The sequence below is a fragment of the Ovis canadensis genome, chromosome 18 (assembly GCF_042477335.2).
Source record: "Ovis canadensis isolate MfBH-ARS-UI-01 breed Bighorn chromosome 18, ARS-UI_OviCan_v2, whole genome shotgun sequence".
NCBI lineage: Eukaryota > Metazoa > Chordata > Mammalia > Artiodactyla > Bovidae > Ovis > Ovis canadensis.
In genome coordinates, this window is record NC_091262.1 from 82689823 (window position 1) to 82716224 (window position 26402).

The 26402-nt window shown below is 64.8% G+C and overlaps 2 protein-coding genes across 11 annotated transcripts in view; both read left to right on the forward strand.

The window, feature by feature from the left end:
* INF2 (inverted formin 2) overlaps positions 1-3082 on the forward strand; it is a 28105-nt gene extending 25023 nt beyond the window's left edge. For 7 of the 8 annotated variants that reach the window (XM_069559986.1, XM_069559987.1, XM_069559985.1 and 4 more), the window contains one exon: positions 2198-3082. Coding sequence is in view for 2 of the 8 variants with exons in the window: in XM_069559985.1 (XP_069416086.1) it covers positions 2198-2226 (29 nt within the window). In the remaining 6 variants the exon portion in view is untranslated. Of the gene's footprint in view, positions 1-937; positions 991-2197 lie in introns of all 8 variants that reach the window. The other variant, XR_011250436.1, reaches the window with a different exon arrangement.
* A 3214-nt stretch (positions 3083-6296) lies between these two features.
* On the forward strand, positions 6297-25172 carry ADSS1 (adenylosuccinate synthase 1). 3 transcript variants are annotated; one of them, XM_069559717.1, is made up of 13 exons: positions 6297-6667; positions 12834-12936; positions 16112-16174; positions 16890-16940; positions 17129-17195; positions 18814-18921; positions 19022-19103; positions 19723-19849; positions 20515-20669; positions 21326-21450; positions 21974-22071; positions 23086-23235; positions 23307-25172. In XM_069559717.1, exons 1-13 carry the CDS (start codon positions 6476-6478, stop codon positions 23357-23359), a joined length of 1374 nt encoding a protein of 457 aa, XP_069415818.1. In that variant the 5' UTR covers positions 6297-6475; the 3' UTR covers positions 23360-25172. The 3 variants fall into 3 exon arrangements, with proteins under 3 accessions (XP_069415818.1, XP_069415816.1, XP_069415817.1); XM_069559716.1 differs by having other exon boundaries at positions 6372-6667; positions 19723-19871; XM_069559715.1 differs by lacking the exons at positions 21974-22071; positions 23086-23235; positions 23307-25172 and having other exon boundaries at positions 21326-21963.
* Positions 25173-26402: the final 1230 nt, after the last annotated feature.

Genomic DNA, 26402 nt, shown 5'->3' on the forward strand with positions numbered 1-26402 from the left:
CAGGGCACCCTCCTCTGGCCCTGGTGCGAGCCACACGCATCCCCAGGGAGCCAGCGAAGGGCAGGCAGGCTGCCCGCCCCTGCAGGGGTGCTCAGGCCTCCCTTCTAGTGGGGAGGAGACCTAGGGAGGGGCCTGTAGGTGCCTCCCCGGTGACGGGCTCTGGGCCTCCCAGAACCCCTGAAAGTGGGCGGGCCAGCTGGGGTCTTTGACAAAGCTCACAGGTGTGACCAGAGCAACAGGTCTGGGCCCTCGCCGCGCCCCGGCCTGGGCTGTGGACCATGACCAGACACGGGGACTGGGAGCCCTGCGGGGTCCAGAGCTGCCACGAGGGCGGCCCTGGTTCTCCATGCACCTCCTGCCCGCCGGACTCGAGGCGAGGTCTAGCAGGTGCTAGAGGCTGGGGCAGGGGTGTGGTCCGGGGCAGCTCTGGCCACTGGGCACAGCCTTTCTCTCTGCTCCAGGGGTCGCCCCTGGGGGCTTCCCAGCTGGGCTTTCTGCTCTGACACACTCGCCTTCACTTTACAGGAGCCCTGCACAGCCCTCAGGGCCAGGATCTGGCCTTGCAGCCCCAGCTGCTGGCCCTGGGTGTGGGGGACCCTGGGGGTTGCTTCTGTGGGTTTGGGGACAGCAGCCACATGTGACTGCTGTCTGGTGAAGATCACTGAGCCCAATGTGGGGTCTGAGCTCCCTCGAGCTCTGCCCCCACTGCCCCTGCGGGCCTCTCATCCCTGGGTTAGGAGGGAGGAAGGGCCCTCCTCTTTGTGTCCCCAGCTTTTTGTTTGGAAAAAAACTCAAGTTGAAGGAAAATTTGCAAGGAAGCCCCAGTGGACACCATCTACTGTTCACCTTGAAATTTCAAAAACATGCAAAATATAGGAAAATTGCTAACATCTGCTTCCTTCTCCCACCCACACCCCCTCCCCATGCGCCTTCGCAGACCAGTTTGAGCCGTCAGGACTCGCTGCCCCTGGGCTCATCCCTGGCCCCCAGGTCAGAGCCACCCCCCCCCCCACATACCTGGACGGTGAGCCGGCCTCCCCTGCATCCTCAGGGCGGCCCCGCGCCTCCGTCTGCCTGTTGTGGCCCTTGCTTTGCTTTTCTGGACCGAGGTCCTGCCAGGACCGCACACCCAGTCCCCCCGTCTCGCGTGACGCTGAAGACACAAGTCACTTTGGGGGCATCCTGTTGGTCCCCCGCCGGGTCCAGACTGCACTGGGGGCAGGACCCACAGCCAGTGACAGGAGTCCTCCCCAGAGCACAGCAGGAGGGGCTCGTGGGCCTGTCTGCCCCATGCTCAGAGCACGGACACCAGCTGAGAGGCCAGCTGGTGATTCCGGCAGACCCTCCGCGGCCTGAGCGGGGCTTTCGCTCTGGGGTGCGTGAGCAGCCGGTGGGCGAGGCCGGGGGTGGCTCGCGGTCTGCACTGTGGCTCCTGTTCCGTGCTTCCTGTCACGAGCTTCCCTGCTGCCCTCGCCCTGGTGGGCAGTGTCGGGGGCGGGTGGTCTGTGCTCCCGTGGCTGCGGGACAAGAGGCATCAGGCCGCCGCCTCGGGTCCTTTCTTAAGCAGAGCTGCACCCCTCCATCTGTCCACCCCCGCCGGCCGGGCCCTGCCTGCTGGCTCCTCATGGGGCAGGGCCCCAGCAGGAGTGGCCGACCGTCTGCTTCTGCCCTGGTTGTCCTCATCTGTCTCTTCCGAGCACTGGTGCCCAGGCCCCGAGCTGCCTGGGTCCGTGGGGGCCAGGAGAGCAGGGCTTTTGGGGGAAACAGCCAGGCAAGAGCCCCTGGACTCGGGAGTGTGGAGGGCGCTGGGTGCGCACAGGAGCAGGAATTGGGGGCCTGGGGCGGTGCTGGTGCCCCGAGGATGGAGCAGAAAGACCACGGGAGGCCCCCACCGAGGGGCTGGTGGGGAAGTGGCCGAGCAAGCCCCGGGGAGAGCCGGCGACAGTGGGCCGGAGAGTGTGGCTGGGGTGGGACTCGGGGACAGGACACCGCGGAGAGCCCGCCCGCCCGTCTCAGGCGAGAAGCATGCCTGGCGACCACGGGCCGGACGGGTGGACGGGAGCCAGCCTGCTGGGGGTCAGCTGGCACCTGCCGCCTGGGGGTGCCTCGCTGCTCCAGAGAAAAGGCCTCTGGGGTGGGCACCGTGCCGCGGCCCCTGGCCAGGCTGCTCTGATCACGTCCTCTCCTCTCCCCACAGGCCTCAGGCCCAGGTCCAGAGCCAAGTGAGAGGAGCCATGGCAAGGCTGCTGGGCGAGCTGCTGGGCGGGGCCCCGGGCCAGGCTGGGCCAGCCCCCAGGAAGCCCAGACTCCGTGCCTTACCTTACCCGGCCTCACCACGGCCTCTCGGAGCCTAGGGCCGTTGAGGCCAGGACCCCCTGGCGCCCCCTGGCCTGACTGCACGCCCCTGCCCTCGTGGTTTGCTTCCTAAATGCCACTGCCCAGCCCTGACCCACACGGCATGCACCACCCAGGGTGCGCGGGCCAAGTGGCTGCATCCGGGGCACCCCGAGCTTGTGACCTGGCTCCCAGATTACCCTGGGGATAGGCCCTCACAGACCTCCCCGCCGAAGCGACGGAGCCAGGGAGGACCGGAGCCCCCGCTCCACAGCTCTGCCCCCAACTCACTCAGCTGGGCTGAAGCAGTCGTTTTTTTAACTGAAATGGGATGATTTGTGGGTTTCTACTGTTTTGTGTGGCCGAGCTGGGGACAGGTAGGTGGGTGAGAGGACCCAGGGCCTTTGGGTAGAGGCAGGCTGTCTGGCCGCGCACAGGAGAGCCAGGGCCCCTCTACTCAGAAGAGGGGGAACCCCGTGGAATCGGCACCCATTCCTGCACCTCCAGCCCTGAGGTGGGGAGGGGGCTGCCCTTGGGGTCCCTTCGTCAACAAAACACCTGGCCTGCAACTGCTGCCCCCTCCTCCAGGCCCCACTGGGCTGAGGGGAGGCCAGGATCCAGGCTGAGGGGCCAGAGGGGCTGCCATCTCTCCTCACTGACCTGTGGGCCCCTTGCACTGCCCCCACCCTATGTGTGTGTGCTGCCAAGACTGGAGAAACTTTGGCCAATAAAGAACAAGGCTAGCCCAGCAGGGACTGTGATGTGTTTACAACTCATGGGTGAATGTGGTATGATTACAGCAGCTGTGATGATGTGGGTGGATGGGCAGATGATGGACAGATGGGTGGGTGAATGGACAGATGGGTGGGTGGATGGATGATGAACAGATGGATGGGTGGATGGATAGATGGGTGGCTGGATGGATGATAGATGGATGGACAGATGGGTGGATGGATGGACGGACGGATGGATGGATGACAGACAGATGGGTGGGTGGATAGATGGATGATGGACAGATGGGTGGATGGATGGACGGACGGATGGATGGATGACAGACAGATGGGTGGGTGGATGGATGGATGATGGACAGATGGGTGGATGGATGGACAGATGGGTGGGTGGATGGATAGATGGGTGGCTGGATGGATGATAGATGGATGGACAGATGGGTGGATGGATGGATGGATGATGGACAGGTGGATGGATTGATGGATGATGGACAGATGGGTGGGTGGATGATGGACAGATGGGTGGGCGGATGGACGGATGTGTGGACAGGTGGGTAGAGGAAGGGAGGAATAGACAGGTGGATGGATGGGTGGGTGGCTGCTTTGGCAGGAAGGTGGGTGTGTGGATGGGGGGATGGAGGGGCCTCGCTGCCCCCACAGAATACCTGGGAGAGCGTCAGGGCAGACGGTGAGCAGGCGCCAGCGCCGTGGTGAGACGAGCATAGCCCCACGGGGCCCTAACTTACACGCGTAAATGTTGCCTGTCGTAAGCGTGTGTGACGCAGCTGCCTGTCCAGCAGATTCACAAGGCTGTGCAGTCATCACGATCTACTTCTGGAATATTTCCGTCCTCCCCCTGAAGCTCCTGCATCCCCCTCCCCACAGCTCCGGCAGCCACTGCACTGCCATCTGTTGCTGTGGGTTGACCTTCCGTAGACACTTCACGTGAGCGGAACGGGATAGTACATGGCCTTCCGTGACGGGCTGACTTCACCTAGCGTGACTTGGAGACTCAGCTGTGCGGAGTGCGTCAGGACCCCATTCTTCCACGTGGCTGAGTGACGTTCTGGTGTACAGACGCGCCGCGTTCTGTCCGTCCGTTCTGTCCATGGACACTCGGGCAGTCTTCGTGCGAGGCTCTGTGAGCCACGCCGCTGTGAATGTCTGTTCTGTAAGTCCGCCCTCATTGCTCAGGGACAGGTTCCTAGGACAAGAATGGCTGGTCATATGCCAAGTTCTACATTCAACTTTTGAAGAAACTGCCATACTTTGCTCCAAAGCGTCTGCACCAGCGTTCATTCCTGCCCTGTGCCTGGTTCAGAGCTGTGGGTCCTGGGGCATCGTGTGCGCTATGCAGTGAGGTCACACAGGGAGCCCCCCAGGCCCTGTGCTGCCCTCGCTTTGGGGACAGGCCCGCCGCCTGCAGGGCTTCTGTTGGGGAGCGTTCTAATTCGGGCTGGGCCGTGTGACTGGCCAGGCCCCAGCGGCCGGGCCTGGACAGGGCTGTTTATAGAAAAGCCCAACTCCCCACCCTCACCACCAGGCATGCTGCTATTTATAGACCGGGGCCTGGGGGAGCGGGTGCCTCAGCCAGCACCTGTCTCTGGAGCCTGTCTGAACCCCATGGCACTCCCCTGGCCCCCCCAGGCCTCCAACTCACACCTGCTGGCCGGGAGCCCCGGGTCTCCCTCGGGCAGGGCTCGGGGTCGGCACTCCCCACGCGGGCCCTTCAGCACCAGTGATGGACAGGGAAGCACCCCACCGCCTCCAGGGTAAAGGACTGCAGCGAAGTCCTCTGCAGGCTCCCAGTGGGCATCCTGAGGCTCCACCCCCGCATTCGGAGACAAAGAGGAGACCCCTCCACCCCTCCTGCCCCGCCCACCCTCGGTCCCGCCCACCACAGTCCCTCAGCAGGGACACGGCCCGCCTCCCACGCCCTCACTCCCGAAACCCTGCGCCCCCGGCCGCACCCCGCAGCTCGCCCACCCTCAGCCTCCGCAGCCTTGCACCCAGCCCGCCTGCAGCTGCTCCAGCGGATTCCCAGAGCGGGTGGCCCGGGGCTGAGGGGATAGGAGCATTGTCTGTCCCGTCACCATCACCGAGGGAGGCCTGGGACCCGATTTGTAACCCGTGGTGTCCCCGTGTGAGAGAAGAGGGACTCGGACACAGGGGCCAAGCGACCTGCCCAGGGTCAGAGCCTGGCTCTGCCCAGGAGCCCAGGGGATGAGGCTGGGGTGGGGGTGGGGTGAGGAGGGAGGGGGAGGATGGGGCACGGCGCGGCCCCCCTCCCCCCGGGCTTGAATCCCTAACCCCCCACGAGGGTGTGACAAGAGCAGGCAGGGAGCGTCTGGTCTCCCCCTGCCTCGGGCCTGGGAGCCCAGGAGCTCCGTGGCTCTCTGAGCCCTGGGCAGAGGCCAGGGGGCAGACTCCGGACTCGTCGGTACCAAGAGCGCCCCAGGAAAGGAGGTAGAGGTCTGGCTCCCGGCCCTGGGGCCGGGGCCGCATAGACCGCCCCCACCCCCTGGGGCCTACCCTGGCGTTTCTATGACTTGCAGGGCCAGTCACGTCCAAGCCCCAGTCCACCTGGAGTGTGCCGGGCTGCAGTGCACTCAGCCCGACACGGGAGCCCAGCAGACCACGTGCACCGTCTCTGGGCGCCCAGTCTCTGCACAGGAGGAGCAGGAAGGAAGTTTCGGGGTGGCCAGTGAGCACTGTGGCCGCCCTCTCCTGTGCCGGCCCTCTCCTGTGCCGGCCAGGTGACCTGAAAACACCGTCGCTTCTCCCTGGACTCAGAGCCCTGAGAACCGAGGGCAGCTGGAGGGCAGCCGCACTCCTGGATGGGTGGGGCCCGCCTGCTGATGCCAGGGTGCCCTGTGACAGGCAATGGGGGTCCCCGCCCGAGCGGGTGGACAAGGGGACGCGCTGTCCTCTCTGTGACCACCAGAGGGCGCCCACGCCAGGCCGGGGTCCCAGGTTCACCGCGGGGGCAGGTGCGTGCCCAGAGCGCCCCGCGTGGAACGCAGAGATGCAGCTCCCTTTGGGCAAATTGCACGCCCGCCCTGGAGGGGATCTAGACCCCCAAATGTGGGTTCGCCGGGCCCAGGCCCCGCCACGGGGAGGACAAGCGCGATTGCCCCCAGGAGCATGCCCGGGTCGCTCCAGCCTGGCAGCGCGGGAGGGACCCCGGAGTGCGCCTCTGGCCCGCGAGCCCCGCGGCCGGGCGCGCCGCCCCACCGGGCCCCGGCTGGCGGCGGGGGCGGGACCGGCGGCCCTGAGGTCCAGGCGGCGCTTCACGGCGCCGGAGAGCCCGCCCCGGCCCCGCCCCCCGCCCCAGGCCGGCTCCTTTTAATGGCGCGGCGCGCGGGTGCGGCGGGCTCTCGCGCGGCCCAGCGCAGAGGACGAGCCGAGCAAGCATGTCCGGGACCCGAGCCTCTAACGATCGGCCCCCCAGCGCGGGCGGCGTCAAGCGGGGGCGGCTGCAGCACGAGGCGGCGACCACCGGCTCCCGGGTGACTGTGGTGCTGGGCGCGCAGTGGGGGGACGAGGGCAAAGGCAAGGTGGTGGACCTGCTGGCCACGGACGCCGACATCATCAGCCGCTGCCAGGTGCGGGCCGGGCGCCGGGCCCTCCCCCACCCCGATCCGGCCGGACCCTGCCCTCCCTGCCCTCCCCCCTCCCCAACACGCCCCTTGGACGCCTTCCCTCCGGGGACTCCCTCCCCAGCCGCCACCCCCACCCACTGGGGCAGAGCGTCTTCCCTCCCCCACGGTCTCCCCCAGGGACCCCGCCTTCCCCGCCGGCCCCACCCCCAGGGCCGTGGGCCAGGGCCCGAGCTATAAATACAAGTCGCTGAGTTGGGGACACCCGATCCTCAGGGGGTGGGGTGTGCCATGGGTGACACTGGGGCGGGCATGTGGGGGCGAGGCGGGGACCCCGGTCCCCAGTGGCTTGGAGGCCACCCAGACTCCGCACTTCCTCCTTCTGCCTGGGGCTGGGACAGTGCTGGCTGACCACAAGGGGTCAGTGTGCGGGAGGAGGCAGCCGGCTGGAGCCCAGAGTGGGAGCAGGCATGGCTTCTTGGAGCTGCAGAGGGTCAGCCCAGCGGGGGCAGAGACCCGGGCAGGACTGCAGGCCAGGGCCCGAAGGAGGAGAGGGGGGAGCCTGGGTCTTCTGGCCAGGGTGACCCCGAGGCTGGTGGTGCCACCCAGGATGCCAGACACAAGCTCTGTCCCCCAAGGGCTCCTGCCCGCTGCGGGCTGCTCTCTGCACCTCATCTGTCTCCTGCACCCCTCGGGCCGTGCCGCGCTCAGGGTGCAGTGGGGTTGGCCTGGAGGGGTACACTGCTCCTGAGGCTCACAGCCCCATGCGGGGAGGCTGCCAGAAGTGAGGAAGGGACGCCCTCTGGGCACCTCATGCCTGAGCTCCCGCCAGGTGGGGCCCAGGACTCAGCGCCACCGGGGTGGGGGCCAGTGTGCCCACTGGGGCAGATGCTGCTCGAAGGCTGACTGTGGGCTCCTAGAAGGTGTCTCCTGGAGGAGCGGGAGCCTCCCACCGTCTCAGCCCCTCAGCCACAGCGAGCAAGTCCACCCCCCCTCCCCTGGCCCCTGGGCCGGGCGCGCAGCCCGTCTGCTGCGTGTCCCCTCGGGGGGCCTGCCTGTGACGCCCAGGGCCCTCCATGTGACCTGCCCGCTCTGGGCAACCTCACCCACCCTCCTCGAAGTGACCTCGGGGCTTGGCAGGTGTCCATGAGGGCCCTCGCCTCGGAACCGCAGGGCTCCCCGCTGCCGCCGCGGTTCTGGAGGAAGGCCCTCAGCGCTCTGCCACCTGGGTCGGCAGGCCGGGCCCTGCCCTCTCCTGTTGCTTGTGAGAGCCGTGGGCGGGACCAAGCTAGGGCAGAGCCGCCTGGAGCCCCCCACCCAAGCGGGAGCCCACACAGCACCCTCTCCCTGACCCAGCTTCTCCCTGAGATCCAGTCTCCCCCTGTAGGCCTCCAGGTATCCTGGGAGCCCACCATGACTTCTCCCCTCCAGCCTCCAAACAAGCTGCTGAGGCGGGGAAACGGGGCCAGAGCCACTGAGCCGTTAGAACAAGCGGCACATATGGGTCCTCCTGCGTGCCACACCCGCCTGGCACCAGTGCTGGGCTCTTGTTGGTGCAGGGAGGGTCCAGCCCCCACCCAGGGAGGACTGCTTTTGCCTGGAGCCCAGCGTTGTGGCCTTCACACGCACTTGGCCCCAGAGCTGGGTTGATCTCGGAGCTCCGGGCCAGGGCAGCGGGCAGCTGGCCGCAGAGTCACGGGTGGGGGACAGGGTGGGCTGGGAACCCAGCCCTGCCTGGGTGGCTGTCTAGAAGGGCTGAAACCAGACAGCTCGTGACCAGGGGGGTCGCCTGGCCTGTCACCTGGGCCTGGGGTCATCCCGAGCGGCAGCCGCGACCCCCGCCGCCGCCCGGGGCCCCTACTCCGGTCCTGGCGCTGCACCGCCCTCCGCCACGCCCTCCCGGCGCCCGCGGTCCACCTGGGAAGCCCTTCAGCGGCCTGGCTCCCGGGAACTCACTTTCCACCTGCCCAAGGCGCCCCCGGTGGCCACCCTCGGTGCTCCCCATCCCGGGGGTTTGGGGCCCGTGGGCAGCATGCACCGCAAGACCCCCAAGACCTTCCTTAGGGTCCAGAGACCTGGGCCTTGGCCCCTGCTGTTCCGCCTGCCTCCCCTCCCCGTGTGGATGGCGCCCGACCCTCCCCCGGCGTCGGGAGGCCCCCTGCGGCCTGGGCGCAGGTCCTGGGGCTGCTCCGGGCCCGCGGCCCCAGGGCTCCCTTCTCCCCTCACTCGCCGCCCAGCGCCGCTTCCCTCTTCCTGGCCCAGGTCCCGCGGCAGCCTCGCGACAGCGACCCCAGAGCCGCCTCCGCCTCCCTCCGCCCCTTGCCGGCCTCCTCGGGCCGCGCGCTCCGCCCACTCCCCGGGAGACCCCGCCCCTGCGCCGGGCTTTCTGTCGCGGTGCCCGCGGGCATCCTTCCTGCTGTTTGAGGTACCCCACCCCCGACCCCCGTCCGGACGGGAGCCCGAGAGCCCGCGCGCCTGGCCTGCCTGTCAGGGCCCCTGTCACGCCCCCTCCTGCGCCGCGTGCTGTCCCCAGGACACGGTGCCAGCCCTCCCTCTGTTTCCAGAGTTACCTTCAGCAGCCTTTGGGCCCCACAACAGCCCCGAGGCCTCAGGGCGCCCCGGGCAGGGTTTATATACGATTCCCCCTCCAAGGGCGGTGGGGCGGCTCGGTGCAGGAGTCCAGCGCGGTGGGCCCATCAGCTCCGGGGCCGGTGACCGAGGGCACATGGTCTCACTCCTGCGGGGTGAGGGGCCGCGCCCTGTGGCTCGTCGGTGCTCTGGGATCTCTCTCCCCGGGCGGGAGGCCGGGAATGCCCTGAACCCCAGGCCGGCCCAGGGGCCTCTCGGGTCGGGGGCTCTGGGGGAGACGCCCGGTGGTGCCTCCACGTGCGCTCCCTCTCGTGACACCTGTCCCCCAGCAGAGGTTCCAGGGGGAGAGCCTCCGCACGGTCACCTGGGCGGTCGTGGCCCTGGGCGGGGGAGACCCGTGCACCCACCTGGGGCCCCTGCCCTCCCCCCTCTAGGCCTCACTCTGGTGCCTCACGCAGAGCAGTTCTTTTTGGGGTGAACGGATGGATGGTGGACCGATGGTAGAGTCCCTCAGAGCAGACACCCAAAAAGACGCGCTTTCACCCAGACCACGGTGGGGGTGGGGCCAGTTCCCAAGGCCTTCCACCTGGAGGGCAGACCCTTGGCTGTTGCCTGCTGGGCAGGATCCTGAGAAAACCCGCCTTGTGGCGGCCCAGAGGCTCCGCCTCCGCCCGCGGCCACGCCCAGGGCCGAGAGCAGAGTCACAGCCTGAAGGCCTGCCGCCCACACCCACCCTCTGTGTCTTGTTCGTCCACTCTGCGCTGGCCCCAAGGAGGGTGGGCTGGAGGACACCCGCAGAGACAGCAAGGGCCGGGGCTGGCCAGATCTCAGAGTGGGCCGGCCTTGGTGCTGTTGCTGTGTCCTTGAACGAGAAAGCCCCACTTGCTTAGATGCCTGCCGCCAGGGCAGCACCTGGTGGGGCCATCCACTGGGGACTTTGAGTGCCCGGCCAGGTCGTGGGGGCGGCGGTAGCGTCCCTGGGGCCTCTGAGCTGGCTGTGCCACCTGTGAGGCTCCATCACGGAGGGGAGGACCTGCAGGGTGGTAGAGTCCTGAGGGTCCCCCGGGCAGAAAAGAGGGGTGAGGCTGGCTCCCGGTCACTCTGGACGGGAGCCTCCAGAGCCTGTCCACCTGGGGGGACAGGGAGACAGTGCAGCCTGGAGGCAAAGGCCCTGAGGGGGCTGCCAGGCTGGGCCTGGGACTCTGAACCAGCTGTCCCTCTAGGTGGCTTTTCCCAGCCATGCCCCCAGCTCTCCCAGCCTTTGGACTGCAGACCACAGCAGGGCTGGGGCGTTAGGAGTCGGGGTGGGTGGAATATCCCTGCCCCGACCTCACCCACGCCCCAGGAGAGGGCAGATGGGGGTTTCTGGGACGGTTGCCTGGACCTCTGCAGAGCTGCTGGGAGGGGCACCCTCAGGTCAGCCGGCCCTGAGCTCAGCGTCCAAGGCTGGCTTATACCCCAGGAGTGGACTGTGGCCTGGTGCCTGGGCCCTGTAGCCAGCGGGGGTCATTTGCCACCCATGGACCCACGGTGGCCTGCGCCTGTTCCTAGGCACTGGTGTTTACCCCAAACGAAGGTGGAGTGTGCTCAGCCCAGCTGACGCTGGCACTGGGCAACTGAGAACCGGGGAGGGGGCAGAGTGTCTAGGCCCCCGCCACCGCAGGCAGGACGCAGCTGGGGGTGGATCTGGCTCACAGGGAGAGAGGCTGCAGGGAGGCCATCAGCCCGCCACCCGGTCTTGCTGCAAACTCCTTTCCTGGGACCTCAGGTCCCCCCACCCTCCGCCAGGCTGCCCCACCTACGTGGCAAAGGTGACCGTGGGCATGAACTGCACAGAGAACCTCGTGTGCCGGGAGGCACTGCGCGTGTCCCGAGGTGAGGGCAGAGTAAGGATGGGGTCTCTGGGGGGGCCCAGTGACCCCCAAACCCAGGCCATCAGTCACAGTGACTCAGATGCTCAAGGCTGAGCCCACCACCTCTCCCCCCCGCACCCTGGTCAGCATCAGCTCCCTCCCCTCCAGCAGCCCCCCTGGGGTCCCTTGCTTGCTGGCCCACCTGCCCTGTTCACTCCCAGCTGGCTCCATCCTGAGCCGCCTGTGGCCTGGCACTGCACCACCCCTGCTTGTGGGGCCCCCTCCTTGGTCCCCAGCCCCCCCTCCACCATGTCCCCTGCCCCCCATCATCAGCTCAGAGCCTGTGGTCAGTTCCCACAGGGACCACCTGGCTCAGGCACCCGGGGGGCGGCAGGCTGTCCTCCAGGGTGAGTGGGCTGTGGCACAGGGCCCTGTTGTGCAGCAGGGGCCCCAGGACACACACCGGGACCCCACTGACCCCAGGGGTCAGTTAGAGGCAAACCTGCCCTGGCCCTCCAATCCCGGGGTCATTCCAGACAGGCCTCTGCGCGTGCGCGTGGCACACGGGACACTCGGGGTCTGCAGGGCCGTCGGGGGTGGCTGGGACGGAGGCTGGGAAAGGGGCGCTGAGGGGAGATCAGGCTCTGGTCACTCTCCTTAAATTGCCCGAGTGTGAAGTGAGGGAGGTCCAGGAGAAAGTGCCCCCACTCGGGTCCCCCCGCCCCCGCTTGGGCCCTTTCCGTGGGGGAGACGGGAGGTGTGTGAACCTTCCCAGCCCCGCCACGAGGAGCAGGTGCCCCCGGGGGAGGACATGGCCCTCATTCGGCCAGGCCTGGCCGGGCAGGAAGCGACCACGCACACGTGTGGGGCTCGTCCTTGCTGGGCCCTGAGGGGCACGGGTGCTGGAACCCTCACAGCCAGTGGCCATCACCTCCTCTGCCAGCCAGGAGGAGAGCGGGGCATGGAGGGCAGGGGTCCAGCCGTGGAGGGGCCCCACGGATACTAGAGTGCCTTGCAGGAGGCGGGCTGGCGGGGCTCCAAGGCCTCGGGCCGCAGCCAGGACACATCCCCTCCCCGGGCCCTGCTCACCGGCTCTGGGGCCCGCACTGGCCTCTAGAGCCTAGACCTGGGGCTGGAGCCCGGCTTCCCTCCTGGGTGGGGCCTCCTCCTGGCTACCCGCACACCGCAGTCGGCCTCAGGATGGTTTTTCCCGCTTTATTCCTGGTGTGAGGCGCAGGCCCAAGGGAGGGCTTGCTGTTGCACCGGCTCCTGGTCCCGGAAAGGCTGTGCTGCCCGCCCTCTGCCCCCTCCCCCCTCGGAGTTCAGGCTCTGTGGCAGCAGGGCCTGAATCTCTGCTCCCTGCATCATCCTCGCATCAGAGGAGGAAGCCCAGGGGGAGCTGTGAGCGGGCTGGCAGGGCTCTGAGCCTGTGGAGGCTTCAGGGGCTTCACTGAGCCGGCCTCCCCGGAGTCAGCCTAAGAGGGTCCTGGGTGTGGGGGCCAGCCTGTTTCTTGGACCCAGTGTCCCGGCCAGGCCCTGGCACCCCAGACACGCATCGGAGCCAGCCACTGGACCAGGCTCCCCACACCCAAGCAGAGATGGCATCTCACACTCCTGCCACCCGGGCAGCCCAGAGGGAGCTCCTGAGCACCTGCATTTAGAGCTACCCAAGTGAGCTAGGTGCCAGGCAGGCCTCCTGGGGTAGATGCCGATCTGGTTTCTGTCCCCAGGGAGGCAACAATGCTGGCCACACCGTGGTGGTGGACGGCAAGGAGTATGACTTCCACCTGCTGCCCAGCGGCATCATCAACCCCAAGGCCGTGTCCTTCATCGGTGAGTGCCCGCCCACCCGCCTGCCCCACCTCGGCCCAGGAACCCATGGATGTGAGTGGAAGAGGCCTGGACATCTTCGAGCCCAGGGGTCCGTACGCAGGCTGGATGTAGCGGGGCACAGGGCTGGGCCCCGAGGGTCAAGGTTCCAGCCCCACCGGGACCCCTTGCAGAGGCCTCTGATCTGGGGACCCCGCCTCGGGGCCCTGCTCGGAGCCCAGGACCCCCTCCTCCCCACGCCTGGGATGGAGGGACAGGTGGAGGGTGCAGGAGGCTCCCTGAGCGCTCAGACTCCCTGGATGTGTGTGTGTGCAAGCCTGTAGGTGTGTGTGGGGGTGAGTGAGGGTGTGGGTGTGCACGCGTGTGTATGGCAAGTGTGGGTGTCACGTGTGTGAGTCTGTGTGCGTGTGTGCATGCCTGTATGGGAATGTGCGTGCCTGTGAGAGTGTGTGCACGTGTGATGCCCGTGGGTGAGTGTGCGAATGTTGTGGGGCTGGCTCGCCTGTGGGTCTGCGTGGGCTCTGCGTGGGCAGCTGTCCCCCACCCTCCTCCAGCCCCTGGGCAGCCCCCTCCCCTACCCCTTCCCGCTGCCCTCTCCTGCCCACCCCTCCAGGACACACTCTGGGCGCTTCGGGGACTTTTCCTTTCGGCTCTTTCCACCGCTGAGCAGGGCCACGGGCGTGACTCACTGCCCCGCCCCCCCAGGAAGCAGGGCTGGCACAGCGAGGGTGTGCCCGCTGGTGGCTTGGGTCCAGCCCTGGGTGTGAGCCCAGGGGCGCTGTTGCAGCAGTGGGCCTGTGGGGCGGTGGGCGGTCAGGCTGAGCAGGAGAGGGCGGTGGCCCAGGGGCTTCGTGGTGCAGACTGGGCCCTGGTGGAGGGTGAGGACCCCGCACCCGGAGGCCAAGTCTCTGCCCCAGGAGGCTGCTGGGCGCCACTAGGTGGGAACCAGGCCAAGCAGGCACCGCGTGCTGCGGGGAGGGGAGAGGCGGTCTGCCCGGTGTCCTGGGAGCCGGGGGTGGATGGGGGCCAGCGGCCCCCAGGAGCATGGGCAGGGGCCAGCCCGGCCAGATACTGACGGGAGCCCCGGTAAGGGTGGGATGCACCGGCGCTCACGCGGCCCCCCGCCAGGCCCCGCCCCGTGGCCATCTCCGGGCTCCTGGCATTTAGATGACCTTTCGAGCCCGGTGTGGCTTGCTGCCTCTGAGTCACTCCCGTCTGGACCTGTGTCCCATCTCCCTCCGCCAATCCCAGCGCCCGGGGGACGCACCCCCCGGGAAGGCCGCGGGGGCCCCACCCGGCGGGCTTTGGTCTCAGAGGAAGGGGCAGCCTTGGCTTCAGCCTGGGCCCCTGGTGGGCTTGTGGCCATGGCGAGCCCCCTCCTCGGCTGGGCTCGCGCCCGCCCTCTACTCACCCCTGCTTCAGTTTTACAGGGATGGGGAGGCCTGGCTCAGTTTCATGGGAATGGGGAGGCCTGGCTCAGTTTTACGGGGACGGGGAGGCCTGGCTCCCGAGACCAAACAGCTGCAGGCTGTGTTTCTCCCCGCCTGCTGCTTTCCCGTCTCCGTGTACATCAACCACAACAGCTCTGTTGAGGTATAACTTACGTACCATGAAATGCACCCCGGAAGGGTAGGATAGTGCATCGGCCCAGCTCAGCTCCAGAACAGTTTCTCCCTCCTGAAGACCTCCCCAGCAGCCCTCATCTGCTGTCTCTCTAAATGAAGGCTTTTGTTTGGACCATTTTTTATTGTGATAGAGTACACGTAATATAAACTTTCCATCTTTCATGAAGCAGAATTCATTTTATGTAAATGCATGTATTTTCTTCTAAATGTTATGCCCTACTTCCTTTCTGGGTCTTCAGATTCCCTCTATTTGATGAAACAGTGGCCACACAGTGTTTTTTGTAAATGCCCTTTCATGGCAAAACAGTTGGCAACCCCAGATCCGTGCGCTGAGTTTTCTTTGAAATGTGGAATCTTCTTAGAAGCCCTGGGCAGCTCAGTGGTCACCTGACAGCCAAGTCTGTGGAGGGGACAGGCAGGTCTGAGTCGACCAGATGTGAGCTGACCACATCGGATCTGACCCCAACCCACCACACAGCTGACAGTGAGCGATGTGACATTCGGGGAACGTTGGCCCAGTGAGCAATTTAACCACTCATTTCTTTCAAACTGTATCTTGGGAATTAAGCCTCTTAATGAGAATTGTTAAGCTCCTTCTCGTGGCAAAAAAAAAAAAAAAAAGTTTCCATGTTAACCATTTTTAACCGTCCAGTTCAGGAGCATCGAGTACGTTAGTATTGTCTCGCAGCATCAGCACGTCCGTCTGCAGAGCTACGTCCCCCCTGAACTCTCCATCCCCTTTCCCTCCCCTCGCCCCCAGCCCCCAGCACCCTGCCCTCTGTCCCTGTGAGTCTGACTCCTCCAGGGACCTCGTACAAGGGGGACCTCATACAAGGGGGTCATACAGAGAATGGCCTTTAGTGTCTGGCTTACTTCACTTTATTTATTTATTATTTATTTCACAGAAGGGCTTCCCTGGGGGCTCAGATGGTAAAGCATCTGCCCTGCCATGCAGGAGACCCAGGTTCAATCCCTGAGTGGGGAAGATCCCCTGGAGAAGGGAATAGTTACCCACTCCGGTACCCTCACTTTCACTTTTCACTTCCATGCATTGGAGAAGGAAATGGCAACCCACTCCAGTGTTCTTGCCTGGAGAAGCCCAGGGACAGGGGAGTCTGGTGGGCTGCCGTCTATGGGGTCGCACAGAGTCAGACACGACTGAAGCGACTTAGCAACAGCAGCAGCAGCTGGTATTCTTGCCTGGAGAATTCCCTAGACAGAGGAGCCTGGCCGGCTACCATCCATGGGGTCACAGAGTCAGGCACAACGGAGTGGCAAAGGCTTCCACCCTTATCTCACGTCACGTAGTGCGCTTGACGTCCATCCGTGGGGCAGCATGCCCTTCCTTTTCACAGCTGTATACTAATCCCGTTTTGTGGCTGAACCACATTTTCTTTGTCCATCATTGATGTCCACTGACGGACAGCTGGGTTCTTTCCCCATCTTAGCCATCATGAGCGATGCAGCCGTCAGCATGAGGGCGTGAATTTCACGGCGTTTTAAGTGTGAAGTTCCTCTGTAACCCAATTCAATCTCGTGTCCATGTCTCTCAGGCAATGGAGTGGTTGTCCACTTGCCGGGCTTGTTTGAAGAAGCAGAGAAGAACGAGAAGAAAGGTAGGTCCGTGTCCCCGCGGAGCCGCGCCGTCCGGGAGCCGTGTGTGCTCCCCGCGGCCGAGTTGGTGGTGCTCCCCGTGTGGTTTCTGCCGATGGCGGCGGCAGGTGGACAGGTGATGCGGTTTCCACGCTGGCCCCCGGCCCGTGCCTGCTGGCCCTGCTCACACCAGAAGCCTGAGAGCAGGCAGTCAGTCCAGGGGCCCCAGACTTTGGCTTCAGGCCACAGCCTCTATCTTGCAAGCGAGCTTTCCTGACACTGGGGACCGGTGATGCCAGGAGCTGCAGACGCAGGCTCTCCAGGACAGAACCCTGAAGCCTGGACTTCGACCCTGATGTCCTGAGGATGGGGACGGTTGGGCCGACATCCCTGCAGGGAAGGGTGTGGTCCCTGGGGGCTGCTCAAGGGCAGAAGGCGGGCAGGCAGTGACTAAGGCTGCCAGCCAGGCACACGGGCAGGTGGGCCCCCACTGGTTGTCGAGAGGCAGGTGGGCGGCACTGCAGCCCTAAGGTGCCCTGGATGGAGCAGAGCCTCTGCCTCGGGGCCCAGGCTCAGAGCAGGCGCAAAAGGAGCCAGCGGGCCCTGGCCCTGGGACGTGGGCTCCAGGAGGTGCTGGGACGGAGCCCGTGAGGAGACAGAGCCGCCCCTGGGGACGCGGGTGGATATCCCCAGGCCCCCGGGGGAGGGCCCGTCTCCGACTGCGTGCCGTGTCTGCAGGCCTGAAGGACTGGGAGAAGAGGCTCATCATCTCTGACCGGGCCCACCTCGGTGAGTCCTGGGGCCTCCCTGCTCGCCTGCAAATAAGTGACCCCAGGCCCCCCAGGCCTTCTCCGAGGCCGTGCCAGGTCAGGGTGGCTGCCAGTACAGGCCTAGGGGAGGGACCTGTGGTGTCCCCAGAGACCCCGTAACCTTCTGTCTCTCTTGCCCCCCGATGCTCCTGCCCACCTGGCCGGCAGTGTTCGACTTTCACCAGGCGGTGGACGGGCTCCAGGAGGTGCAGCGGCAGGCCCAGGAGGGCAAGAAGTGAGTGGCGTCTGTGCTGCCCCCGGGCCTCAAGTCCACGGCTGCAGAGCTGGGGGCGTGTCGGGTGGAGGGGGGAGCGTGCGTCCACCAGGAACCCCGAGGACAGTGTCCGTCAGTTCACCCCGCGCCCCCCCACCCCTGAAGCCCACGCGAGCCGCCTCTCCCAGGGCCGGGCAGTCCTCCCTGGGGCCACCCCCAGGAGTGCCCGTGCCATCCGTCACCTGCCGCGCCCCCCACCCCTGCTGCAGTCCCAGGCCAGCCTTGACCGCAGCTCCAGCAGGCGCCAAAGCCTGCCTAGCCGCCTCAATGGCCAGTCACTGGTTCTCCGCAGACGTGCACTGCAGTGGGCCAGGGACAGCGTCAAAGCCAGGACAGGAGCGAAGCAGGCCAGAATCCTGCCTCTCACACGTGTGCACACACGCACAACCAGAGCATGCGTGTGCGCAGATTATACACACACGGCCGTGCACACTCACATAGAGGGACACGCATGCCTCCCAGGGGGACACGCATGCTCACTCACACGGGGAGACGCGCATGCACACTCACACGGGGGGACGCGCATGCTCACTCACACGGGACACGCATGCACACTCACACAGGGGGACACACATGCACACACTCACACGGGGGGACGCGCATGCTCACTCACACGGGACACGCATGCACACTCACACGGGGACACGCATGCACACACTCACATGGGGGGACACGCATGCACACACAGAGGGACGCGCATGCTCACTCACATGGGGGGACGCGCATGCACACTCACACGGGGGGACGCGCATGCTCACTCACACGGGACACACATGCACACTCACACGGGGACACGCATGCACACACTCACATGGGGGGACACGCATGCACACACAGAGGGACATGCATGCTCACTCACACGGGGACGTGCATGCTCACTCACACTGGGGGACGTGTGTGCACACTCACACGGAGGGACGGGCATGCACACTCACACGGGGACACGCATGCACACAGGGACACGCATGCACACTCACACAGGGGGACGTGCGTGCACATTCACACGGGGGGACATGCATGCTCACAGGGGGACGCGCATGCACACTCACACAGAGGGACATGCATGCACACTCACACGGGAACACACGTGCTCACACAGAGGGACACACATGCTCACACGCACGCTCACACATGCTCACATATGAACACGCCCTCACACACTCATGCACAAGTACACACTCACAAGGCTTGGCCACTCCCCGACCTGGGCTGGGCTGTGGTGGGCAGTGGGTACAGGGTGGCACTGCCAGGTTTCAGTTCTGAGGAGATGGCAGGTGCCCAGAGCAGCAGCCTCAGTGCTGGGCAGAAGGCAGCTGGGCCAGGGAGGGCACCGCCGGGCACTGGGCCTCTGGGGGCCACAGGAGGGCCAGGGCCGGGACTTGGACCCACGTGCCGGCCCCGCAACCCAGCCACTGAGGCTAGGGCTGGGGAGGGCCCTCGGGCATCGCCCGGCTCAACCTTGGTTTACAGGGGTGGATGCTGAGGGCTGGCCGGGGGCCCCGGGTTCCCAGGCTCCTCCCCCAGTTCCAGCAGGCCCGCCTAGGCCCCCTGAGCTCATGGCCCTTGCCCTGTCTTCCAGCATCGGCACCACCCGGAAGGGGATCGGGCCGGCCTACTCGTCCAAGGCCGCCCGCACTGGCCTCCGCATCTGCGACCTCCTGTCCGACTTCGACGAGTTCTCCTCCCGGTACCTGACCCGTCCCCAGCCCTGGGCTGGGGGAAGCCAGGCCAGGGAGGCGGGCGTGGGGCTCAGGCAGATGGGGTGGCAGTCACTGTCGCTTCCGCAGATTCAAGAACCTGGCACACCAGCACCAGTCCATGTTCCCCAGTTTGGAAGTGGACATTGAAGGTCAACTCAAAAGGCTCAAGGTAGAGCTGAGCACCCCAGCGCTGGGCAGGCCCAGCCCCACCGAGGGTCCCTCCACAGCCGTGCGCACTGCCGTGGCGCCCCTGGAACAAGACCTTATTTCCCGGTGGCTGGGCTCGGGGACCACAGGCCTCCTGTGGGAGCCCCTGGTTGGCGGTCTTCTCAGGAGGCCAGGGGCTCACCCGCTGACCTGGCCGCTCTAGTCCTCTCTGAGGAAACGACCCTGGATACTCCAGGGACCATAAGCAGACCCTGTCGGTCTGGGGCAGGAGGCAAAGGCATCCCAGCTCACTGCTAGAGGGATGGAGCAGGTGGGATGGACGTGCTGGGGGACAGAGGCCAACCCCGTCCATTGCGGGCAGGAGCTCGAGGTGTCCCAGCTCACTGCTAGAGGGACAGAGCAGGCGGGAGACAGGAGGATGTCCGCACAGAGCCCTTCTGGAAACCTCCAGGGCCGGACCCCAGCTCCTCCAGCCTCCTCTGGGGCCCTAGATGTAGGCAGGGATGGACCCACAGGGATGCATGCCAACCAAGGGCCTCACAGGGCAGGAATTTGCTGGAAGACGGGAGGAGGCCAGAGCCTGGTGGACCCCCTTCTTGCATCCTGGCCCCTTCTCCCAGGGCTTCGCCGAGCGGATCCGCCCCATGGTCCGAGACGGCGTGTATTTCATGTACGAGGCGCTCCATGGCCCCCCCAAGAAGATCCTCGTGGAGGGCGCCAATGCAGCCCTCCTTGACCTTGACTTCGGTGCGTCCCCGGCCAGAGCCCCGTGAGTCCCGCCTGTGCTGTCTGCCAAGGGGACAGCTGTGGTGGGCTCGCCTTCCACACCAGGCTGCCCTCTGTGCCCGGGAAAGAGTGCTACTGCCCTCTTCCCACGACCTCAGCTGGGAGGGGGGAAGGGAGGCTAGGCTGGGGATGAGGGACGGGGATGAGGGGCAGGGATGAGGGATGGGAATGAAGGATGAGGGGGATGAGGGACGGGGATGGGGATGAGGGTGGGGATGAGGAGCAGGGATGAGGGATGGGGATGAGGGATGAGGGGGATCAGGGACAGGGGTGGGGATGAGGGACGGGGATGAGGGATGAGGGACGGGGATGAGGGATGGGGATGAGGGATGGGGATGAGGGAGAGACTGGCTGGGCCGGGGAGCCCCAACTGCCCCGCCTGGGCCTCTGTCCCCGCTGTCCCCACTCTGTGTGTCCCCACTGGTGTGCCCAGGGACACACCAGTCCTGAGGCCGCCTGGCGCAGGCGAGGCACCCACCACCCAAACCTGAGGGGCCCTCCCCCCCCGCCAGCTCATACACACAGCACCCTGCGTCGGCCACGCCCCCAAGGGTCCCTGGGCCCACCGGGGCGACCCCTCACCAGGATTCCTGCGGGGTAGCAACCCGACTGGCTCTGTCTCGCAGGGACCTACCCCTTCGTGACGTCCTCCAACTGCACGGTAGGCGGTGTGTGCACTGGCCTGGGCATCCCGCCCCAGAACATAGGCGAGGTCTACGGCGTGGTCAAGGCCTACACCACACGCGTGGGCATCGGCGCCTTCCCCACCGAGCAGATCAACGTGAGTCCCCAGCCCCGGGGGACTGCGGGCACCTTGTGGAGGGACCGGGGAGGCCGCAGAGAAGATGCTGAGGCTGCAGCTCCAGCCGCCCCCCAACCACCGTGTGGCTGTCCCGCAGAGCCCCCGGCTGAGGAAGGACCCTGAGAGCCTTCTCTCTGGCTCCTCCTGGGCACCCAGGCCGCCTTCCTCCGGGGCCTGAGCGAGCCGGACGAGAGCAGGGTGGAGCAGCGCCCCGCCTCCCCAGCAAATTGCCCTCCAGCCTCGTGGGTGTCTCTGAAAGCTCAGGACGGCCCCTGCCTTTCTCTCCCCAGCCTTGTGCCCGCGAGGCTGAAGGGACACTAGGCTCCTGTCCTGAGCAGGTGTGTGAGGGCCAGAGCAGGAAGGGGATATGCTGGGCAGAGCTACGAATCCCGGAGGAAGAAGCACAAAATAAGCACGCAGCCTGCCTGAGGGCAGCTGCAGGGTCTACAGATCCACCTTCACCTGCCCATGAGGCCGGGACGGGGCGGCCACGAGGCTCAGCTGGGGCGGGCTTGCCTGGGGCCCGGGACGGGCAAGCGGGCGTGAGGAAGGGTGGTCGTCTGGGGGCCATGGCGGGGCGGGCAGCCAGCTCGGGCTCCGTCCCCGCAGCCCCCGGACCCTCTGTCGCCCCGCAGGAGATCGGGGACCTGCTGCAGAGCCGCGGCCACGAGTGGGGCGTGACCACGGGCAGGAAGCGGCGCTGTGGCTGGCTGGACCTCATGATCCTGAGATACGCCCACATGGTCAACGGATTCACCGCGTGGGTGGTGCTGAGGCGCCCTCCACTCCCCTGGCGCCCACCCCCCGGGGGCCCAGCCCCAACTCCCCAGACGCTGCAGGAGCAGGGCAGCCGGGCCTCGGGGCTCCGGCCCACAGTCCTCCCCACACAGGGGGACCTCACCCCAGCGAGACCCTTCCACACAGCGAGGCCACTGGGGGGTGATGGGGAGGGCCGTCCAGGGCGCCCTGGGGCTGGCCCTGCCTTGGCTCCTGAGCATAGACAGGGAAGGCAACATCGTGAAGCCAGAGGGTGTCCCGCCGCCGGAAGTGGTGCAGACGGCTCTCCTGGAGCCGGGGAGCAATCCCAGAGCAAAGGGCCTGCACTCGTCCAGACCCCTGTTCTGCTGGGCCGTAGGGCCGGGGCAGTGCTGGACTCCCAGCCTAACCGTCGGGGGCTCTGCCATCCTCCGTCCTAGTCCTGCAAACAGAGGAGCGAGGGGTGGGGCTGGGCGGGAGCAGCGAGGCAGCTGATGGCCCTCGGCTTCTCGCTGTGCTCTGGACAGGCTGGCCTTGACGAAGCTGGACATCCTGGACGCCCTGGACGAGATCAAGGTTGGCGTGGCGTACAAGCTCGGCGGGAAGCGGATCCCCTACTTCCCAGGTGCGGGCACCGCCGCCCCCCTGCCCTTGGCCACTGGTCTTGGGTGAAGGGACAGCGTGTGCACGTTGGGCACACGGGGCAGCCTGTGACAGAGGCTCTTCCCACTTCTGTGCGCTGCAGATTCTCACCCTGAGCGGAGGCCTGTGCGTCCACACTCTGAGGAGGGCTCAGAGGGACTCAAGGGCTGGCCTGACCCCAAGACCTTGGGGAATCCCCAGGGTCAATGCCCACCTCCCGGGAGCTGGGGACTCACCTGAAATAGCAGACATGGGCCCTGGACGCTCAAAGCTCTGGACAAATAGGAAGAAGATGTTGACCTAGGAAAACACATGTTTTTGGTTAGACTTTTTAAGGTCTCCCTGAAGTTTCTGTGACCAAGCAAGCGTCTCTTCTTCTGAAAAGCGTAAAGGCAGTGATGTTGTCCTGTGTGTCTGGCCTGGGGTCACGGATGACCCCACCCCCACTGGCGGCCGTGGGCGAGCTGCCCCCAGTGTGTGTGCGCAGGCCCGGCTGTGGGGCCCCGTGCGTCCTCTCGGCCAGTGTCCCCCGGACTGACTGACTCTGAACTCAGAGGACACAGCAGGGGAGCGCTGGGACTCCGGGCATGCACTTGCAATGGACAGCTCCTTCCAGCAATTTCTGACCACAGGGGTCGTTGGCGTCTGCTGTGAGGCCAGGAGTCCAGACCAAGTGGGATCCTTGCCCTGGGGAGGGGAACGTAGACCCTTCAGGAACCCTAATACCGCAGGACCTCAAATCCCCTTAGAAGCGGGGGCCTCAGAGTTGCTCAGCTGAGGTGTCCCCTGGAATCCGTGTCCAGGGTGGCGTGTCCTCTTGGCTGGAAGGGGATCAGGTAGCGTCCCAGAACCACCCCCCATCCCTGAGAAAACCAAGCAGAGCTGCTTGGCTTCTCTGCCCCCGAACGCTGGGGCAAGCAGACCCCGGGCTGGGGGTCCCAGGCCCGCAGCTACGCAGACGTCGGTGGCGCACGGCTCACCCAGCCCATGTCCGCAGCCAACCAGGAGGTCCTGCAGAAGGTGGAGGTGGAATACGAGACGCTGCCGGGGTGGAAGGCGGACACCACGGCCGCCCGGAAGTGGGAGGACCTGCCCCCGCAGGCCCAGAGCTACATTCGTTTTGTGGAGAACCGCGTCGGAGTGGCAGGTGGGTGCCCCGCGTCCAGCCACGCCCTCCACCCGCCTCACCCCAGGCTGAACCTCCCCTTCCCCTTTCAGTGAAATGGGTTGGTGTCGGCAAGTCCAGAGATTCGATGATCCAGCTGTTTTAGACAAAGCCGGAGCTGACCCCAGCGGCGTGGCCCACGTCGTGTCCTTTCCTCGGCCGGCAGAACCAACGCCGTGAACAAAGAGATTTGAAAGCTATTTTCTGTACTTTCGTATTACTCTTTAAGCCTTCAGCCCAACCCACTGACTTCCACAACTTGAAACATCTGAAAGCCAGTGCTGTGTGCGTTTTTTAAAATCCTGCTGTTTCACATGAGCTCAAACCAGAGCCCTTTTCTGGCTCCTTAACTGTCACGTGGTTGTCTATGCAGTTGGAGCCACTGAGTAATAAACAAATCCCGCAGCCGCTGAGCAGCAGTGAGCAGTGCAGGCTTTTTTCTGACTTCGTCATCGTTGCTTCGACTTTTAACTGCTCAGAGGCATCACTCGGCAGCATCAGTGGCCTGGGTGACTCACATTTTCGGTGTCAGGAAGCCAAGCCGTTTGTTTGCTCAGACAACAAAATGGGAGCAGCCCAGGGATGGAAGGCCACGGGCATGAAGCATGTTTTCCAAGATGGAATGTCTCCGCAGACCCGCTCTAGACGCCAGAGCCCTTCCCCACACGGCAGGCCCTGCCTTTCAGTGGGACACCCTCTGACCCGCCCCATGTTCCCCAGGCGAGGAAGACGCTTCTCAGCTGGCAGAACCTGCAGAGGCCCTGCTGTGGTCTGTGCTCAACTGGAAGCCGTGCTCGGCTCATTCAACAACGCTTCAGAGTGCGCAGTCAGTTTAGAGAAATAATTGGCCTTTTGGTGTCATTTCAGAGAGGGGAGGGTTTATACACATGGAGAGACTGGGAGTCTGCCAGGCTTAAACCCTCACTTTCTGGAGCTGAGGATGTCATCTGGGCTCCCTGGCATTGGGCAGATGCCAACCTGCTCGCTCCCCGTGGGCCCCGCCAGCCCCAGGATGTTCTGCCGGGCCCGGTGTCACCGGCTCGCACCCTGGAGTCCCGGACTCTCGTGACAGCATATTAGGTGAACGGGCCGCATATTGGGAGTATGGCTTCACACACACTAGTGAGCTTTTCCAAACGGCCGAGAATGGCCTTCGGTGATTTGAAAGAATGCGGGAGCACATGTGTGGACCAGCTTCCTCGGGCAGCAGGGCTAGAAGAAGAAACAGACCCTGGCGTTCCCTTCACGATAGAGCAAAGGAGAGGAAAGGAGAGAGCCCCGAGGCAGGGTGAGCTCTTAGGGAAGGAGGAGGTGGACCCCAGCTCTCCTCCCTGCCCCCGGGGACTGTGCTTCTTGTGACCAGATGACCGTCTCATCCCATCTTGCTACAACAGAGGGGTGCATGCTCTGGGCAATCAACCAGAACGGACATTTTTCAGAAGAAAGAGAAATCACTTTGTTCTGTGTAAAAAGCTGTACTCCTGGCTCAGCAAGGTCAGCCTGCAACTTAGATTAGAAAGCTGCCGCTAAATCCTTCACTCCAGTACAAGCTGTTGTTTCCTTCCAGCTCTGGACCACATCCTGGGGAGGCAGCCGCAGGCGGTATGTCTGACTATCTGCAGAAGTTTTACAGAAAAGACCAAACTCAAGGGGTCGCCATTCTTGGCTGGCACCGGCGTCCTCACCCTTGTGTGGCCCAGAGATGGGAGGGTGGGGGGTGAGGTTGGCTGCCTTCTTTCAGCATCAGGTGCTGTGAGGGTCTGAGCAATTATAACCTGGTGTCCTCTCTCCTTGGCACCAACAGCAGACCTCCAGGGTAGAGGAGCTTACACTAGTCTCAATTGAGTATGTGGGGAAAAGACAAGTAAGTGATTTGAGGCTGCTGCTCGATAAAATGTGTTTTTCAAGCTCTCTGGAAAGCTGTCGTTAATGTTCATTACCCTGCCACTGAGCCATCCCACTCCTAGGCACTGGCCCATGAATGTCCAGAAGAAGCCTCAGAAGAGAATGTTCAGAGCAGCTGCCTTCACCAGCACGAAACCCAGCACAGCGCACGCGCCTGTCCACAGGGCAACGAAAGCTGTGGTCCGTCCACACACGGGCACACTCAGCAACCGGAGGGGGAGACCACGGCCGGTGAGGGACCCTGGACGGTCTGGGAGTCAGCCAGCTGAGGGGGAAAGCCAGACACAGGGCTGTGCGCAGAGTGAGCAAGGATCGCTTCTGCCGGGGCGGGCAGGGGCGACGGGTCACCATGGCAACACTGACCATCCGAGCATTCCAGTGGACGTAAGGACACACAACTGCACTATAAGCAAACTATTTCCCAAGCTAACAGTCACTCAAAGCAGGACAACCATGCTGCGCAACTGAGATGATTAGCGTCAAAACTGCAGGACCCCGGGGAAACTGCTTAGACATTTTAGCGAAAACACTTCCGGCCAGCCCTGCCCCTCTGCCTTTGTTGGAGGGGAACATTGCTGCGCTTCTTCTGGGAAAACACAAAGCATGTTCCTTCCTCATCTGATGTGTATTCAATTCCAGAATGCCCAACTTTCTAAGATCAAACTATGCCCTTCCACAGATGCTTTGCCTGCGTTCGGTTCCCGGCCAGCCAGCTTTGCTGGGGTGCCCCCCACCCCGGGCAAGGTGGGTCTCCTTGCTCTGCTTCCACAGCTCCTTGGGCTGGCCCTTTGGTAACATTTGTCCCACCAGAGGGCAGGGACCCAGCTGGCTCTGCCCAGAAGCACCCCCGAGGGCCTAGCACAGAGAGTGGCACCAGTCACGGGCTGGACTGTGTCCCCCTGGAATTCACATGTGGACATCTCAACTCCTAGCGCCTCACACTGTGACTGTGACTGCATTTGGAGGTAAGGACTTAAAAAGAGAATCAACAGTCATGTGACTGCTGTTCTTATTCAGTCGCTAAGTTGTGTCTGACTCTGCACCCCCGTGGACTTCAGCACACCATGCTTCACTGTCCTTCACCATCTCCTGGGGTTTGAGCAAACTCATGTCCATTGAGTCAGTGATGCCGTCCAACCATCTCATCCTCTGCCATCCCCTTCTCCTCCTCTCAATCTTCCCAGCATCAGGGTCTTTTCCAGTGAGTCGGCTCTTCACATCAGGTCACCAAAGGATTGGAGCTT